The sequence below is a fragment of the Bombina bombina genome, chromosome 1 (assembly GCF_027579735.1).
Source record: "Bombina bombina isolate aBomBom1 chromosome 1, aBomBom1.pri, whole genome shotgun sequence".
NCBI lineage: Eukaryota > Metazoa > Chordata > Amphibia > Anura > Bombinatoridae > Bombina > Bombina bombina.
In genome coordinates this window covers 666,453,598-666,474,068 of record NC_069499.1, presented here as the reverse complement: position 1 = coordinate 666,474,068, position 20,471 = coordinate 666,453,598, and the positions used below count along the sequence as shown (strand labels likewise).

General features: G+C 39.4%; 1 protein-coding gene across 1 annotated transcript in view; it reads right to left on the bottom strand.

Moving 5' to 3' along the window:
* Positions 1 to 20,471, bottom strand: part of GAB3 (GRB2 associated binding protein 3) — a 474,087-nt gene that overhangs the window by 16,408 nt on the left and 437,208 nt on the right. The window contains exons 4-5 of the mRNA XM_053699128.1: positions 13,190 to 13,629; positions 6,044 to 6,099 (exon numbers count right to left, since the gene is read on the bottom strand). Coding sequence (XP_053555103.1) covers positions 6,044 to 6,099; positions 13,190 to 13,629 — 496 coding nt within the window. The remainder of the gene's footprint in view (positions 1 to 6,043; positions 6,100 to 13,189; positions 13,630 to 20,471) is intronic.

Genomic DNA, 20,471 nt, shown 5'->3' with positions numbered 1-20,471 from the left:
ACCCAAGATGTGGATCTTTCCACGCAAGAGTCACTAGAGAGGGAGGGATAAAATAAAGACAGCCAATTCCTGCTGAAAATAATCCACACCCAAAATAAAGTTTAATGAAAACATAAGCAGAAGATTCAAACTGAAACCGCTGCCTGAAGTACTTTTCTACCAAAAACTGCTTCAGAAGAAGAAAACACATCAAAATTGTAGAATTTAGTAAAAGTATGCAAAGAGGACCAAGTTGCTGCTTTGCAAATCTGATCAACCGAAGCTTCATTCCTAAACGCCCAGGAAGTAGAAACTGACCTAGTAGAATGAGCTGTAATCCTTTGAGGCGGAGTTTTACCCGACTCGACATAGGCATGATGAATTAAAGATTTCAACCAAGATGCCAAAGAAATAGCAGAAGCTTTCTGGCTTTTTCTAGAACCAGAAAAGATGAAAAATAGACTAGAAGTCTTTCGGAAAGACTTAGTAGCTTCAACATAATATAACAAAGCTCTAACAACATCCAAAGAATGCAATGATTTCTCCTTAGAATTCTTAGGATTAGGACATAATGAAGGAACCACAATTTTTCTACTAATGTTGTTAGAATACACAACCTTAGGAAAAAATAAAAGAAGTTCGCAACACCGCCTTATCCTGATGAAAAATCAGAAAAGGAGACTCACAAGAAAGAGCAGATAATTCAGAGACTCTTCTGGCAGAAGAGATGGCCAAAAGAAACAAAACTTTCCAAGAAAGAAGTTTAATGTCCAAATGAATGCATGGGTTCAAAAGGAGGAGCTAGAAGAGCCCCCAGAACCAAATTCAAACTCCAAGGAGGAGAAATTGACTGAATGACAGGTTTTATACGAACCAAGTCTTGTACAAAACAATGAATATCAGGAAGATTAGCAATTTGTCCTGTCAAGGAACTTGCGGACAAACCTTTATCTAAACCATCCTGAAGAAACTGTAAAAAAATTCTCGGAATTCTAAAAGAATGCCAGGAAAAATGATGAGAAGACACTAAGAAATATAAGTCTTCCAGACTCTATAATACCGTATATCTCTCTAGATACAGATTTACGAGCCTGTAACATAGTATTGATCACAGAGTCAGAGAAACCTCTTTGACCAAGAATCAAGCGTTCAATCTCCATACACTTAAATTAAAGATTTGAGATCCTGATGGAAAAAAAGGACCTTGCGACAGAAGGTCTGGTCTTAACGGAAGAGCCCACGGTTGGCAAAAGGCCATCCGAAAAAGAATCCGTCCATGCTGGAGCTACCAGCAGAACAAACGAGCATTCCTTCAGAATCTTGGAGATTACTCTTGGAAGAAGAACTAGAGGCGGAGAGATATAGGCAGGATGATACTTCCAAGGAAGCGATAATGCATTCACTGCCTCCGCCTGAGGATCCCGGGGTCTGAACAGATACCTGGGAAGTTTCTTGTTTAGATGAGAAACCATCAGATCTATTTCTGGAAGTTCCCACATTTGAACAATCTGAAGAAATACCTCTGGGTGAAGAGACCATTCGCCCGGATACAACGTTTGATGACTGAGATAATCCGCTTCCTAATTGTCTATACCTGGGAAATGAACCGCAGAGATTAGACAGGAGCTGGATTCCGCCCAAACCAGAATTTGAGATACTTCTTTCATAGCCAGAGGACTGTGAGTCCCTCCTTGATGATTGATGTATGCCACAGTTGTGACATTTTCTGTCTGAAAACAAATGAACGACTCTCTCTTCAGAAGAGGCCAAGACTGAAGAGCTCTGAAAATTGCACGGAGTTCCAAAATATTGATGTGATCGGTAATCTCACCTCCTGAGATTCCCAAACACCTTGTGCCGTCAGAGACCCCCACACAGCTCCCCAACCTGTAAGACTTGCATCTGTTGAAATTACAGTCCAGGTCGGAAGAACAAAAGAAGCCCCCTGAACTAAACGATGGTGATCTGTCCACCACGTCAGAGAGTGTCGTACAATCGGTTTTAAAGATATTAATTGAGATATCTTTGTGTAATCCCTGCACCATTGGTTCAGCATACAGAGCTGAAGAGGTCGCATGTGAAAATGAGCAAAGGAGATTGTGTCCGATGCAGCAGTCATAAGACCTAAAATTTCCATGCATAAGGCTACCAAAGGGAATGATTGTGACTGAAGGTTTTGACAAGCTGATATCAATGTTAGACTTCTCTTGTCTGACAAAGACAGAGTCATAGACACTGAATCTACCTGGAAACCTAAAAAGGTTACCCTTGTCTGAGGAATCAATGAACTTTTTGGTAAATTGATCCTCCAACCATGATCTTGAAGAAACAACACAAGTCGATTCGTATGAGATTCTGTTAAATGTGAAGACTGAGCAAGTATCAAGATATCGTCCAAATAAGGAAATACCAATACCCTGTTCTCTGAATACAGACAGAAGGGCACCGAGAACCTTTGTAAAAATTCTTGGAGCTGATGCTAAGCCAAACGGTAGAGCCACAAAACTGGTAATGCTTGTCTTAAAAAAGAGAATCTCAGAAACTAAAAGTGATCTGGATGAATCGGAATATGCAGATATGCATCCTGTAAATCTATTGTAGACATAATGCCCTTGCTGAACAAAAGGCAGGACAGTCCTTACAGCTACCATCTTGAATGTTGGTATCCTTACATAACGATTCAATATTGATAGATCCGGAACTGGTCTGAAGGAATTGACCTTCTTTGGTACAATGAAGAGATAGAATAAAACCCCAGCCCCTGTTCCAGAACTGGAACTGGCATAATTACTCCAGCCAACTCTAGATCTGAAACACATTTCAGAAATGCTTGAGCCTTTGCTGGGTTTACTGGGACACGGGAAAGAAAAAAATCTCTTTGCAGGAGGCCTTAACTTGAAGCCAATTCTGTACCCTTCTGAAACAATGTTCTGAAACAAGAGATTGTGAACGGAATTGATCCAAATTTCTTTGAAAAGAACGTAAACTGCCCCATACCAGCTGAGCTGGAATGAGGGCCGCACCTTCATGGGATCTTAGGAGCTGGCTTTGGGTTTCAATAAGGCTTGGATATATTCCAAAGTGAAGAAGGTTTCCAAACTGATACCGCTACTGAGGATGAAGGATCAGGCTTTTGTTCTTTGTTGTGATGAAAAGGAACGAAAAACAATTATTAGACATAAATTTACCTCAGATTTTTTATCCTGTGGAAAAAAAGTTCCCTTCCTTCCAGTAACAGTTGAGATAAAAGAATCCAACTGAGAACCGAATAATTTATTACCCTGGAAAGAAAGGGATAGCAAAGTTGACTTAGAAGACATATCAGCATTCCAAGTTTTAAGCCATAAAGCTCTTCTAGCTAAAATAGTTAGAGACATATACCTGACATCAATTCTAATGATATCAAAGATGGCATCACAAATAAAATAATTAGCATGTTATAGAATAATAATGCTATGAGGATTATGATCTGTTACTTGTTGCGCTAAAGCTTCTAACCAAAAAGTTGAAGCTGCAGCAACATCCGCTAAAAATATAGCAGGAGTAGAGACAGCCCCATTAACCTTAGGGATTTTGTCCCAAACTCTAATCTGTCAGATGGCACAGGATATAATTGCTTAAAACGTTTTAAAAGGAGTAAATGAATTACCCAAATTATTCCATTCCCTGGAAATTACTTCAGAAATAGCATCAGGGACAGGAAACACTTCTGGAATAACTACAGGAGATTTAAAAACCTTATTTAAACGTTTAGTTTTAAAGAGGACCAGAATCCTCTATTTCTAATGCAATTAATACTTCTTTAAATAAAGAACGAATAAATTCCATCTTGAACAAATACAAAGATTTATCAGCATCAACCTCTGAGACAGAAACCTCTGAACCAGAAGAACCATTATCAGTATCAGAATGATGATGTTCATTTAAAAATTCATCTGAAAAAAGAGAAGTTTTAAAAGACTTTTATGTATACTAGAAGGAGAAATAACAGACATAGCCTTCTTAATGGATTTAGAAACAAAATCTCTTATGTTATCAGGAACACTCTGAGTATTAGATGTTGACGGAACAGCAACAGGTAATGTAACAGTACTAAAGGAAATTTTATCTGCATTAACAAGTTTGTCATAACATTTAATACAAACAACAGCTGAAGGAACAGTTACCAAAAGTGATACACTTAGCTTTGGTAGCTCCAGCACCGGGCAGCGATTTTCCTGAAGTATCTTCTGACTCAGTTGCAACGTGGAACATCTTGCGATATGTAATAGAAAAAACAACATATAAAGCAAAATTGATCAAATTCCTTAAATGACAGTTTCAGGAATGGGAAAAAAATGCCAGTGAACAAGCTTCTAGCAACCAGAAGCAATAAATAATGAGACTTAAATAATGTGGAGACAAAAGTGACGCCCATATTTTTTTAGCGCCAAATAAGACGCCCACATTATTTGGCGCCTAAATGCTTTTGGCGCAAAAAATGACGCCACATCCGGAACGCCGACACTTTTGACGCAAAAGAACGTCAAAAATGACGCAACTTCCGGCGACACGTATGACGCCGGAAACAGAAAAAAATTTTGCGCCAAAAAAGTCCGCGCCAAGAATGACGCAATAAAATGAAGCATTTTCAGCCCCCGCGAGCCTAACAGCCCACAGGGAAAAAGTCAAATTTTTTAAGGTAAGAAAAAATGATTGATTCAAATGCATTATCCCAAATATGAAACTGACTGTCTGAAAATAAGGAATGTTAAACATCCTGAGTCAAGGCAAATAAATGTTTGAATACATATATTTAGAACTTTATAAAAAAGTGCCCAACCATAGCTTAGAGTGTCACAGAAAATAAGACTTACTTACCCCAGGACACTCATCTACATGTTGTAGAAAGCCAAACCAGTACTAAAACGAGAATCAGCAGAGGTAATGGTATATAAATAAGAGTATATCGTCGATCTGAAAAGGGAGGTAAGAGATGAATCTCTACGACCGATAACAGAGAACCTATGAAATAGACCCCGTAGAAGGAGATCATTGCATTCAATAGGCAATACTCTCCTCACATCCCTCTGACATTCACTGCACGCTGAGAGGAAAACCGGGCTCCAACCTGCTGCGGAGCGCATATCAACGTAGAATCTAGCACAAACTTACTTCACCACCTCCATAGGAGGCAAAGTTTGTAAAACTGATTTGTGGGTGTGGTGAGGGGTGTATTTATAGGCATTTTAAGGTTTGGGAAACTTTGCCCCTCCTGGTAGGAATGTATATCCCATACGTCACTAGCTCATGGACTCTTGCTAATTACATGAAAGAAATTGTTTAATATGCACATCTGCAGTTCAATAAACGTCCACAAGATGTCTCTGTTCCAGCAAGGATAATTTAAAGGTTTGATCTCCTGAGAAGTCTGCATGATCGAGTTCAATATTTAAACATTAACATTTAATATTAAAGGGAAAAAAATTGAAATGTTCATGGGTGCATTTTAATTTTAAATAGAATACATTAAAAAAAAGGTTAATACTGTTTCAGCTGCATATACACGTATGCTACATGTGACTACAGTATCAGGATTCAAACATGATATGCATGCTCAGAGAGCTGGCATTAGTGTGTATTAGGTCAGTGAATACTTCATTTGTGTCATAAAAGCCACCACTGAGAAGGTGTGGTGTTTGAATGCTGGTGCCTTAAGTACCTAAAGCATATATGCATATGCCACTGAAAAATCGTAACTTTTAATAGAAGCATTTTTGCTAATGGAAGTATAATGCAAACAAATATAATCTAAATTTAAATGCACCCATGTACTTTTCAATTTTGACATTTCTATTCCTTTAAAACTGATGTGTTCTGGTTCAGCTCACAGATGCTCACAGCTTTTCCAATCTTCTATGTAAAACTATGCAACTTAACTACAAAATTGATCTGTTCAGTAATAAGAACTGTTAGCATAATTATAATCACAGCGTCTAAAATGACAAACACATGGCGCTGCTGGTTATGAAATCAAGACCTACTTGCAGTTTATGAGGGGATCAAAAATGTTTAAAATACTAACCAGGTTTAAACTAAGCCTTTTATCTCGTGTCCTTAGTGAACAATCTTCTGGGTCACCTGTAAAGAAAAAGATTAAAGAATTGAATAATGCTTTATGTAAAACATTATACTCCAGAATACACACGTACAACTTCTGTTTGACGGGAAGTAGCAAACATGAAAAAACATTCTTTATTCCCCAGCAGCTTAAAGGGACAGTAAACACGTGGCCTATAGTTATCAAGATCTGGCGGACCTGATCCGACACTGTGGATCAGGTCCGCCAGACCTCGCTGAATACAGCGAGCAATACGCTCGCCGTATTCAGCATTGCACCAGCAGTTCACAAGAGCTGCTGGTGCAACGCCGCCCCTTGCAGACTCGCGGCCAATGGGCCGCCAGCAGGGGGGTGTCAATCAACCCGATTGTACTCGATCGGGTTGATTTCCGGCGATGTCTGTACGCCTGCTCAGAGCAGGCGGACAGGTTATGGAGCAGCGGTCTTTGTGACCGCTGCTTCATAAGTGCTGTTTCTGGCGAGTCTGATGACTCGCCAGAAACACGGGGCATCAAGCTCCATATGGAGCTTGATACATATGCCCCCGTGTAATTACACAACAATTGTCTTCTATTGCTACAGAGTAACACATCAGTCAATCAATGTTTTTAAAACAATTTAACATCCTTTTTACTGCAATCATTTTTAAATAGCCAAACTCTGCTCACAATTTGCTTTATTTGAAGGAAACAATATGGGCTGCATAAATCAAAGCTAGCCACTCTTTTAAAGTTAGTAAAAATGTAATTGTTTTGCAGTTATCAGTTAAAGCCAGTTAGGAACAGATATGTGGCAGGGTTATAGCCTTGAGAAGCTAGCAGTGTGAATTTAAATGTCTGAGATTTAGAAATTGCTGTAGTTTTAGAACTAAATTACATGAAAGGGGGCAAAATAGATAATGAAAATATAATGCAAAATTGTTTCATTATACATAACTAAACATTTTATAAAAAAAATATCAAGGTGTTTACGGTCCATTTAAGCTCCAAGTTTTGTGGAACAATGCTTTTATCACTTTCCCTATAGATAAATAAAACAAACTATTAATAGTTCAAGTGACAATGCTCAGGGATATGTGAGATGATTGAGACCTCTAGGGGTGTTTTGTGCTTTGCCATAAGTATAATGCAACTTCCTACATGTGTGCTGAGAAAACTTGCTAATAGTTTTTAATATGGCAAAATTTATTTTCTGATCTCCATCTAATAGCCTTACCGCCTAGTATGTCCCCTAATATTGTAAAGAATGCTTTTTCTGCCATGACTGTTGATGCAAAACTGATAATTCACCTTAAATTAGCAAATGACTGTAGATAAAATGGGAGGGGGAGTTCATGAAGCTTAGCAATCTTCTTGAGTAACAAAACTGAAAAAGCCGAAAACTGTCTCTTTAAAAAACTGGCGGATAAACACTTATCCAAACCCTCCTGAAGAAATTGAAGATATTTAAGGAATTCTAAAAGAATACCAGCTAAAAACCATACTTCACACCCCAAGAAATAAGGGTCTTCCAAACCATAATTTTTTTTTCCTTGTCACAGGTCTCAATAACAGTCTAAAAAATAAGCATTTAATCTCCAAGCCATCAAGTTGAGAGATTTGGGAGCCTGATGAAAAAAAACAGCCCTTGAGATAGAAGGTTGTGGTACAGAGGAAGGGGCCATGGAGGACAACTGGATATCTACACCAGAGCCAGACAAGGCAACCAAGTAGCTTCTAGAACAACCACAAACTCCACTTGAGGATCCCTGAACCTCTTAAAATACTGTATCTGGGAAATTGTTGTTCAACCGAAAAGCCATCTGATCTATTTCTGTAAGAGTCCATCGATCCACAATTTGAAAACTTTCAAAATAATAAAACACTCCCCCGGATGAAGAGACTAGCGAAAGACAAATCTGCTTCCCAAATGCTCACTCCTGGAATATGACCTGCAGAAATTGAACAGAAATTAGTCTCTGCCCAGAACAAAATTCAGGGCACCTTCCTCATTGTCAGGGAACTGCAAGATAAAAGTAAGCCACCAGTGTGACATTGTCTGATTGGAAACGCTGAAGTCTTGACAGAGGCCAGGTCTGAAGATTGAATAAAATTCCAGAAAATTTAGAGATAGCCTCGCTTCAGAGACCAAAATCACTGCACCCAAACCTGAAAAAGACTTGCTTTTGTTAAAACCACAGACCAATTTGAATGAACAAGAATGCCCCTAGAACAAAGCACTGATTATTAATCCAACAATAAATATCCCTGCATCACTGATGAAGCTAAAAAGGCCTCATGTGAAACTGAGCAAATGGAATAGTATCTGATGCCTGTGCACTAAGTCTGTGAACATAGCTTACCCTCCCCTCATGGGGATATTGTCAGTCCTTCAAGCATTATCTCAGTCTTGTCTAGAAATAAATGACTGAACATACCTTATTGCAGATCACCCTGCAAACTGTTCCCCCCAACTGAAGTTTTCTGGTACTCCTCAGTCCTGTGTGGGAACAGCAGTGGATTTTAGTTACAACATGCTAAAATCATTTTCCTCTCAGCAGAAATCTTCATCACTTTTCTGCTAGAGAGTAAATAGTACAAACCGGTACCATTTAAAATAAACTTTTGATTGAAGATAATAAAACTACAATTCTAACACCACATTCACTTTACCCTCCCGAGAGAGACCCTAGTGCTTAGAGCCGGCAAAGAGAATGACTGGGGGGTGGAGCTATATGGACAGCTATATGGACAGCTCTGCTGTGTGCTCTCTTTGCCACTTCCTGTAGGGAATGAGAATATCCCACAAGTAAAGGATGAATCCGTGGACTGGATACACCTTGCAAGAGAAATATCTAATATGTTGAAACGTCTTTCTTAACAGAGTTTCTATTGTCTTATCCATGGGCTCTTTAAAAGCTGAACTATCCTCAAGCGGGATATTAGTGCATTTAGCAAGTGTGGAGATAGCACCATCCACCTTAGGGATGGAACCCCACAACTCCAATTGAGAGTCCGGGCCCGAGAACAATCTTTAAAAGGAAGAAAAAGGGAAAAAAAGAACCAATTCTATCCCATTCATTCTTAATAATGTTCGCCATCTTTACGGGAGCTGGGAAAGTCAGTGGTACAACCCTGTCCTCGTAGACCTTATCTAATTTAGGAATTAAAGGTTCCTCAGGCAATTTGGGCTCTGGAACCTCTAACATAGCCAAAACTTCCTTCAACAGAAAGCGTAAATGCTCAACCCTAAATCTAAAGTCTGGTTCCTCCACAGCTGGAGGCCTAGAGGCAGCAGATTCCGACCCAGAAAGAGCACCCTCTGAAGTTTTAGAGGCACCTTCATCATCGGATAATCGTGTATCAGATAAATCCAATAAGCTAGTAGATGACCCCGGGAAGGATAGCAATATTTAACCTCTAACTTGTGCTTAGCAGGGCGAGGTTAAGCACTAAAGGCAGCAGACACTGCTGTTTGTAACTGCTAAGTAAAGTCTGGCGGTAAAAGGGCCCCTCCAGATGGAGGATTAGGAGTGCTACGGGAAGCTGCGTGTGTATTAGGAGATGACTGTAGGGTGCGCACCTCACGGGACGGAGACTACTCAGAGGTCGGTGGCTCAGTGGTATCAAACATATTAACTTTCTTTGATATGATAACTTTATCAAGGCATGTGGAACATAATTGAGCAATCGGGTATACCGTGGCCTCCTCACAATATAGACAGGTATTAGATTTAGGTAAAGAGGGAATACCCTCTAACGCATCAGAATCCTCCATAGCTTGCGCTTTAAAGGAGAGTATAGATAATAAGATAAAATGGCACCTTTATAAAAATATACTGTATATGTATATACAGTATAACACACAGTATAATATATATACACACACATATATATATATATATACACACACACACACAGTATCTCACAAAAGTGAGTACACCCCTCACATTTTGTAAATATTTTATTATATCTTTTCATGTGACAACAATGAAGAAATGACACTTTGCTACAATGTAAAGTAGTAAGTGGACAGCCTGTATAACAGTGTAAATGTACTGTCCCCTTAAAATAACAACACACAGCCATTAATGTCTACACCGTTGGCAACAAAAGTGAGTACACCCCTAAGTGGAAATGTCCAAATTGGGCCAAATTAGCCATTTTCCCTCCCCGGTGTCATGTGACTCGTTAGTGTTCTCAGGTGTGAATGGGGAGCAGGTGTGTTAAATTTGTTGTTATCGCTCTGACACTGGTCTCTGGAAGTTCAACATGGCACCTCATGGCAAAGAACTATCTGAGGATCTGAAAAAAAGAATTGTTGTTCTACATAAACATGGCCAAGGCTATAAGAAGATTGCCAAGACCCTGAAACTGAGATGCAGCACGGTGGGCAAGACCATACAGCGGTTTCACAGAACAGATTCCACTCAGGACAGGCCTCGCCATGGTCGACCAAAGAAGTTGAATGCACGTGCTCATTGTCATATCCAGAGGTTGTCTTTGGGAAACAGACGTATGAGTGCTGCCAGCATTGCTGCAGAGGTTGAAGGGATGGGGGGTCAGCCTATCAGTGCTCAGAACATATGCCGCACACTGCATCAAATTATTCTGCATGACTGTCATCCCAGAAGGAAGCCTCTTCTAAAGATGATGCACAAGAAAGCCCACAATCAGTTTGCTGAAGACAAGCAGACTAAGGACATGGATTACTGGAACCATGGCCTGTGGTCTGATGAGACTAAGATAAACTTATTTGGTTCAGATGGTGTCAAGCGTGTGTGGCAGCAACCAGGTGAGGAGTACAAAGACAAGTGTGTCTTGCCTACAGTCAAGCATGGTGGTGGGAGTGTCATGGTCTGGGCCTGCATGAGTGCTGCCAGCACTGGGGAGCTACAGTTCATTAAGGGAACCATGAATGCCAACATGTACTGTGACATACTTAAGCAGAGCATGATCCCCTCCCTTCGGAAACTGGGCCGCAGAGCAGTATTCCAACATGATAACAACCCCAAACACACCTCCAAGACGACCACTGCCTTGCTAAAGAAGCTGAGGGTAAAGGTGATGGCTGGCCAAGCATGTCTTCAGACCTAAACCCCATTGAGCATCTGTGGGGCATCCTCAAACGGAAGGTGGAGGAGCGCAAGGTCTCTAACATTCCCCAGCTCCGTGATGTTGTCATGGAAGAGTGGAAGAGGACTCCAGTGGCAACCTGTGAAGCTCTGGTGAACTCCATGTCTAAGAGAGTTAAGGCAGTGCTGGAAAATAATGGTGGCCACACAAAATATTGACACTTTGGGCCCAATTTGGACATTTCCACTTAGGGGTGTACTCACTTTTATTGCCAACAGTTTAGACATTAATGGCTGTGTGTTGACAGCAAATTTACACTGTTATACAGGCTGTACACTCACTACTTTACATTGTAGCAAAGTGTAATTTCTTCAAAGTTGTCACATGAAAAGATATAATAAAATATTTACAAAAACGTGAAGGGTGTACTCACTTTTGTGAGATACTGTATATGTTGCGGGTTAAGTCAGATATTGGGTAATCCTAGGATAACCCGGGTAAAACGGACATTACCCAAGCAGCTGTGGGTAAAGCCCGATGTATGGTCATAAATCCCCTCAGAAATCGAAGTCACCACATTGCATCAAACCTATATAGCATGCACTGTAATTCCCCCATCTTCACTATCTTTTTTGCCTCTGCCTGGGGAGTTCCTCATTTCCCAAGGTTCACATGGGGTGGATGTCAAAGGATTGACGGGGGCCTTCCTTGAACCCTCCAGGCAAAAAAAAATAGTGCAGATGGGGGAATTATAGAACATCTGTATCCTTTGCTGAAAGGTTAATCTAGGAAAGCTCAGGAGCAGCAAAGAATCTAGGCTCCTTCAACAAAGCATACCAAGAGAATGAAGCAAATTTGATAATAGAAGTAAGCTGTAAAGTTGTTTAAAATGATATGTTCTACCTAAATCATGAAAGAAAAATGGTGGGTTACATGTCCCTTTAACCACTGCAACAGTTATAAAGAAAGGGCATTAAAACATTGTGAGCTATGCGAAATCGATATTTGGGCTCAACTTCATAATACCAGCGCACGCAAATTTGTGCTGGTATTACAAGTGAGGTGCAATGCTAAAGTGATCTTGTGTTCACATTGCACGGAAGCATTGTGCTCACGAGAGCACGCTTCCATAGGCTCCAACTGGAGCCTCGTTCTTATGCTGTGAGACACGGCATGGGAACTAGCGCAGTGTATGGGCAGCAAATTTAAATATATATGTATATGCGTATATACATATATTAACACATACATATATTTGTATATAAGCATAACCATGTATATTTATAGGCAACACACAGTTCCCCATAGACTGCAATGTAAAGAGACTTTTCAGTGCCCACTCCCACTCCCGCTAATTATAATCCCTTAGAACTGCTTTGTGCAGTTACTTTATTTAAAAATATTTTTTAATAAAGAACAATACGCTGAAATTTGGGGTCAATTGGGGGACATTTAGAAAATGAAATGAGCTTTAAAATGTTGAATAATAGGTGCACGCTGTAACAGTAGTAACAATAAAAGTTTATATAAAAAACATACTCCATTGTTTATCTGTAAAGATATGTGGCGTTACGCTCAACATTTTGTATTTCATCACTTGGATCTACTGCACGTTAAATTTACACATTCTTTTATCGTTTTTTTATTTTTTTATTATTTATTTATTTACATCCAGCAAAGGGAATAACAAGGTATATTCACCTACTGATTTTAAGAGGCAGAATTATTTTCCCCAATATAACATAAAATAAAAGGTTACTACACCCAGGTAATTAACATTGGGCTCATACCCCGGTTACTCTTTATGCAACCTCTACCCATGTCTGGATATATCCCTTGTTGTATATCATCTTGAACTCAATGTAAGGGTGGATGTTGTAAACCCTAGTTGGGCACTTGTGGTGCTTGAATTTTTGTATCTGATTGTTTTCAAATAAAGCTCCTTTAAAATAAAATAAAATAAAAAAATAAAATAAAAGGTTAATGCAATAAAGTATTTATTCTTGTTTACCATAATAACATTTTAGAAATAAAATATATATATATATATATTTACCTCTCCAGTTCCTCACATTGTCTAAACTAGACAAAGAAATTCTTCTAGGCACAATTCCTGAAAAACAATGTCCGTTCTGTATTACTCCACTGGAAATCACTTCAGGTTTCACTTCAGAAAAATGATTTGGTTTTGGCGGTCTTGGTGGTGGAGTGTTAGGTAAGACTTCAGCTTCACTTACAGAACTGTAGCTTTTATCAATTGAAAAAGTCTGTGATGAGGGTGGTCCCAACAGTGGCGACGATGAAGAGAAGTCACTACATGATCCATTTGATTCAAGGTCCTTGACTACAATGAAATGTGCTGGTTGTGAGTGATTGTGATGGATATGAACATTAACAGTTTGGTTAAGAGAGTGTTGAGACTGTAAAGCGTCAAGGAAGACATCATCAGAAGATGTTTGCTCCAGGGATTTATCGGAATTAGACCAAGCATCACACCTGAAACGTGACAAAGTGAATGTTAAATAAGGTAACGTTTCCGTTTAACATGTAATTACTTGTGAGCTACTAAAATTTGCATAACCTGTACCATCACAATTAGCTATTACAAATATATTACTGAGGCAGGAGGTCACAAGATAGAATAAAATATAAGTGTATATAGTAATTGGATTTGACAGCACGCTTTACTTTTGAGATTATTTTGGTATCCCATTTCTAACTAGTTTTTGAATAAAATTCATGCTGCCCAGGATTATTGCAATCTCCCCTCTACGATTCAGCCTCACACAGTGACGAGAGTGCAACAGTCCTCTCCACCGACCGCACAATGGTGTGCAGCTTGCATGTAAAAGCAACTGGCACAGGTGCCACAATTTTTTTTATGTGTTTAACCCATGCAAAGTTGTGGTCCTATGCCACTCCAAGTAAGGAAACAACTGGTGAGCCAAATAGAAGCAGGTACAAATGCGTTTGTTGAAATTACTGGCTGGTGCTCATCTGGAGTAGAATGAGAATGTCCTGGTAGTGCAATTTGTTTTCAGGAGTAAAATTAACATGATCTAATACAATAGAGCATTTTATTTTTACAATAAGATGTCCCTTTAACAATGGCTAAGCCACTGACACATTTTTTCCGAACTCCAATGCTGTAGATTCATGAAAGTGTGAAAGACCTCTTCTTATAAAATGAATAAGCTACATAGAATAACCATGCACAAGTAAAACATATTTTTCTGATTCTTAAGTTAAAGGGACATTGTACTGTAAACATTTCTCCCATTTAATGTATCCCCAATGATCAATTTAGCCCCCCCCCCCCGGAGTGTATTAAATTGTTTACATATAGCCCATTTACATTTATTTTGTCATTTGAAACAGCTGTTACCATTCAAAAACACCACAAATACTGAAAATATGAATACTTAAATTCTTTACAGAAAAGCTTTGTAAACAAGAGACTAATCATCCTACATGTGAGGGTATGAGAGATAGGTACTAAAAACTAAATTTATGCTTACCTGATAAATTGATTTCTTCTATGGTAAGACAAGTCCATGGATTCATCCTTTAATTGTGGGATATTATCCTTCCCTACAGGAAGTGGCAAAGAGCACCACAGCAGAGCTGTCTATATAGCTCCTCCCTTAGCTCCACCCCCCAGTCATTTGACCGAAGGTACAGGAAGAAAAAGGAGAAACTAAAAGGTGCAGAGGTGACTGAGTTTAAATTAAAAAAAATATAATCTGTCTTAAAATGACAGGGCGGGCCGTGCACTCGTCTTACCATATAAGAAATCAATTTATCAGGTAAGCATAAATTTAGTTTTCTTCTATAAAGGTAAGACGAGTCCACGGATTCATCCTTTACTTGTGGGATATAATACCAAAGCTACAGGACACGGATGAACGGGAGGGACAAGACAGATGGTTAAACAGAAGGCACCACTGCTTGAAGAACTTTTCTCCCAAAAACAGCCTCCGAAGAAGCAAAGGTATCAAATTTGTAAAATTTGGAAAAGGTATGAAGCGAAGACCAAGTCGCAGCCTTACAAATCTGTTCAACAGAAGCATCATTTTTAAAAGCCCATGTGGAAGCCACCGCTCTAGTAGAGTGAACTGTAATTTTTTCAGGAGGCTGCTGTCCAGCAGTCTCGTATGCCAAACGGATGATGCTTTTCAGCCAAAAGGCAAGAGAGGTAGCCGTAGCCTTTTGACCTCTACGTTTCCAGAATAGACAACAAACAAAGAAGATGTTTGACGGAAATCTTTGGTCGCTTGCAAGTAAAACTTTAAAGAACGAACCACGTCCAAGTTGTGCAATAGACGCTCCTTCTTAGAGGAAGGATTAGGACACAGAGAAGGAACAACAATTTAATATTTAATATTCTTATTAGTAACAACCTTAGGAAGGAATCCAGGTTTGGTACGCAAAACCACCTTATCAGCATGGAAAACAAGATAAGGCGAGTTGCATTGCAATGCAGATAGTTCAGAAACTCTTCGAGCCGAAGAGATAGCAACTAAAAACAGAACCTTCCAAGATAGCAGCGTAATATCTATGGAATGCATAGGTTCAAACGGAACCCCTTGAAGAACCTTAAGAACTAAATTCAAACTCCATGGCGGAGCAACAGGTTTAAACACAGGCTTGATTCTAACTAAAGCCTGACAGAACGACTGAACGTCTGGAACATCTGCCAGACGTTTGTGCAGTAGAATTGATAAAGAAGAAATCTGTCCCTTTAAGGAACTAGCTGATAACTCTTCCTCCAATCCTTCTTGGAGAAAGGACAAAATCCTAGGAATCCTGATCTTACTCCATGAGTAGCCTTTGGATTTGCACCAATAAAGATATTTACGCCATATCTTATGATAAATTTTCCTGGTGACAGGCTTTCGAGCCTGAATCAAGGTATCTATGACCGACTTAGAGAACCTTGGCTAAGATCAAGCGTTTAATTTCCAAGCAGTCAGTCGCAGAGAAACAAGATTTGGATGCTGGAACGGACCTTGAATCAGAAGGTCCTGTCTCAGAGTCCATGGTGGAAGAGATGACATGTCCACCAGGTCTGCATACCAAGTCCTGCGTGGCCATGCAGGTTCTATCAAAATCACTGAAGCTCTCTCCTGTTTGATTCTGGCAATCAAACGAGGAAGGAGAGGAAATGGTGGAAACACATAAGCCAGGTTGAACGACCAGGGTACTGATAAAGCATTTATCAGTACTGCCTGAGGTTCCCTTGATCTGGACCCGTATCGAGGAAGTTTGGCATTCTGACGAGACGCCATCAGATCCAATTCTGGTGTGCCCCATTGCTGAATCAATTGTGCAAACACCTCCGGATGGAGTTCCCACTCCCCCGGATGAAAAGTCTGATGACTTAGAAAATCCGCTTCCCAGTTCTCCACTCCTGGGATATAGATTGCTGATAGATGGCAAGAGTGAGTCTCTGCCCATTGAATTATTTTGGTAACCTCTTTCATCGCTAGAGAACTCTTTGTTCCCCCCTGATGATTGATATATGCTACAGTCGTGATATTGTCCGACTGGAATCTTATGAATCTGGCCGACGCCAGCTGAGGCATTGAATATCGCTCTCAGTTCTAGAATATTTATCAGGAGGAGAGCCTCCTCCTGAGTCCACAATCCCTGTGCTTTCAGGGAATTCCAGACTGCACCCCAGCCCAATAGGCTGGCGTCCGTTGTCACTATGACCCACGCTGGCCTGCGGAAACACATTCCCTTGGACAGATAATCCTGTGACAACCACCAAAGAAGAGAGACTCTGGTCTCTTGGTCCAGATTTATCTGAGGAGATAAATCTGCATAATCCCCATTCCACTGTTTGAGCATGCAAAGTTGCAGTGGTCTGAGATGCAAGCGAGCAAACAGAACTATGTCCATTGCCGCTACCATTAAACCGATTACCTCCATACACTGAGCCACTGACGGCCGAGGAATGGAATGAAGAGCTCGGCAAATGGATAAAATCTTTGATTTCCTGACCTCTGTCAGAAAAATTTTCATGTCCACCGAATCTATCAGAGTTCCCAGGAATGGAACTCTTGTGAGAGGGATAAGTGAACTCTTTTTTACGTTCACCTTCCACCCGTGAGATCTTAGAAAAGCCAACACGATGTCCGTGTGAGACTTGGCTAGTTGGTAAGATGACGCCTGAATTAAGATATCGTCCAGATAAGGCGCCACAGCTATGCCCCGCGGCCTTAGAACCGCCAGAAGGGACCCTAGCACCTTTGTGAAAATTCTGGGAGCCATGGCCAACCCTAAAGAAAGAGCCACAAACTGGTAATGCTTGTCCAGAAAGGCGAACCTGAGGAACTGGTGATGATCTTTGTGGATAGGAAAGTGTAGATACGCATCCTTTAAATCCACGGTGGTCATATATTGACCCTCCTGGATCATTGGCAAAATAGTCCGAATGGTCTCCATCTTGAAGGATGAGACTCTGAGGAATTTGTTTAGGATCTTGAGATCTAAAATTGGTCTAAAGGTTCCCTCTTTTTTGGGAACCACAAACAGATTGGAGTAGAACCCTTGCCCCTGTTCTGTCTCCGGAACTGGGCAGATCACTCCCATGGAATATAGGTTTTCTACACAGCGTAAGAACGCCTCTCTTTTTGTCTGGTTTACAGACAATTGAGAAAGACGGAATCTCCCCCTTGGGCGAAAATCTTTGAAATCTAGAAGATACCCCTGGGATGATGGTTACCAATATCTCCAAACAAACAATCAGGCTTAGACTTCCATAAAAATAACAATTTATTTAAAAATTCAAGGGATGTGAATTGATAACACCCCAATATAAAAACAATTGTAAACAGTTGCAACTAGTTTCTCAGCTACAACGGCTGTTTGCTCAGGCTACTGTTTCAAACAGTGTTGTCAATTCACATCCCTTGAATTTTTAAATAAATTGTTATTTTTATGGAAGTCTAAGCCTGATTGTTTGTTTGGAGATATTGGTAACCATCATCCTGCTGCAGGATCAGTGTAGCTGGGTCACTGTGATTCCCCAGCCTGCCTCAACCAGGCATAGGTGCTGCTCCCTTTGTGAGTATACAATCTTCAAGCTTGTCCATTTGTGCCATTTATATTACATTAATGCACTAGGAGGTGCTCCCCCGTCTCTTTTTTGATTTCTTGTTCAGATTCTACATTTGTTTCCATTCAAGCTCCATCATCCAATCAGTGGATCAGTGTAGCTGGGTCACTGTGATTCCCCAGCCTGCCCCAATCAGCACATAGGTGCTGCTTATTTTGTGAGTATTTTTCTTGCACAAATTCGATTTTTTGTTTATTATCTTGCAATATTGCACTAGGAGGCGCCCTCTTTTCTTTGTGATTAATTTCCACAGATGTTCGTATGCACAATAATTACATACCTCTAAGAAAATCTTAATAAAGCAATCTTTTTGTTGGTTAGGTGCTGTTTTCTCTGTAATGCGTTTAAATATTTTTTTAATGTATTTAAATAGCAGTTGTTAGTAAACTAATTTTATTTATCAAAAGGTGGTGCTCTTTCCTTTGATTGAAATATTTACTTGTTCTTATTCAGGGAGAGATAAGAGGCATATATATATATATATATATATATATATATATATATAAAAATCATTAAAATTATGGGGGGGGAGATAAAAAACTGAAATTAAAATCCTCCATGTCTCAAAATTAAATCAATGTAAATATTTGCATAGGAAATTAGTACATCTAAGCAAGTATCCCCGCTTGCCCCCAGAAATTCTTAATATGCAATGTTTCCAATGCACAAGAGAATTGTGGGTAAGATATGCAAATTAGGTATGCAAATTCTCAGTTTTTTTGCTTCAAAATACTGTTTTAACACAGCGATCCTTTTAAACAGGAATATGACAGCAAACCAGAAATCACTCACTATACAAGCCTGTTTCGTTCTTTTTAGAACTCATCAGTAGGAGATAGATTTCTGATTGCTGCATTGGAAAAGCTATTTTCATGGTTAAACCAAAATTCATTAAAATTATGGGGGGGGGAGATAAAAAACTGAAATTAAAATCCTCCATGTCTCAAAATTAAATCAATGTAAATATTTGCATAGGAAATTAGTACATCTAAGCAAGTATCCCCGCTTGCCCCCAGAAATTCTTAATATGCAATGTTTCCAATGCACAAGAGAATTGTGGGTAAGATATGCAAATTAGGTATGCAAATTCTCAGTTTTTTTGCTTCAAAATACTGTTTTAACACAGCGATCCTTTTAAACAGGAATATGACAGCAAACCAGAAATCACTCACTATACAAGCCTGTTTCGTTCTTTTTAGAACTCATCAGTAGGAGATAGATTTCTGATTGCTGCATTGGAAAAGCTATTTTCATGGTTAAACCAAAATTCATTAAAATTATGGGGGGGGAGATAAAAAACTGAAATTAAAATCCTCCATGTCTCAAAATTAAATCAATGTAAATATTTGCATAGGAAATTAGTACATCTAAGCAAGTATCCCCGCTTGCCCCCAGAAATTCTTAATATGCAATGTTTCCAATGCACAAGAGAATTGTGGGTAAGATATGCAAATTAGGTATGCAAATTAGTACTTGCTTAGATGTACTAATTTCCTATGCAAATATTTACATTGATTTAATTTTGAGACATGGAGGATTTTAATTTCAGTTTTTTATCTCCCCCCCCATAATTTTAATGAATTTTGGTTTAACCATGAAAATAGCTTTTCCAATGCAGCAATCAGAAATCTATCTCCTACTGATGAGTTCTAAAAAGAACGAAACAGGCTTGTATAGTGAGTGATTTCTGGTTTGCTGTCATATTCCTGTTTAAAAGGATCGCTGTGTTAAAACAGTATTTTGAAGCAAAAAAACTGAGAATTTGCATACCTAATTTGCATATCTTACCCACAATTCTCTTGTGCATTGGAAACATTGCATATTAAGAATTTCTGGGGGCAAGCGGGGATACTTGCTTAGATGTACTAATTTCCTATGCAAATATCTACATTGATTTATATATATAGAGAGAGAGAGAGAGAGAGAGAGAGAGAGAGAAAGAAAGAGAGCGATAAACATAAGATAAGGAGGTTTGTTCTTACTGCAAGCTCAGCCCATTTCAATAGGTGGTGGGTTCAATCACCACAGTTAATTCTACAAATATAAACCTATGCTAGTATAACAATTGTTGGAAAAAGTTACAGTTCACTGTCCCTTTAAATCAAGACCACTGAGTGTTTTACTTGTGCTCAAGAAGAAGCCTACTTCCTGAAGTTTGGAACTGAAGTTCAGAGTTCTGTTTAAAGGGACAGTTTACCCAAAAACTTTATCTCCT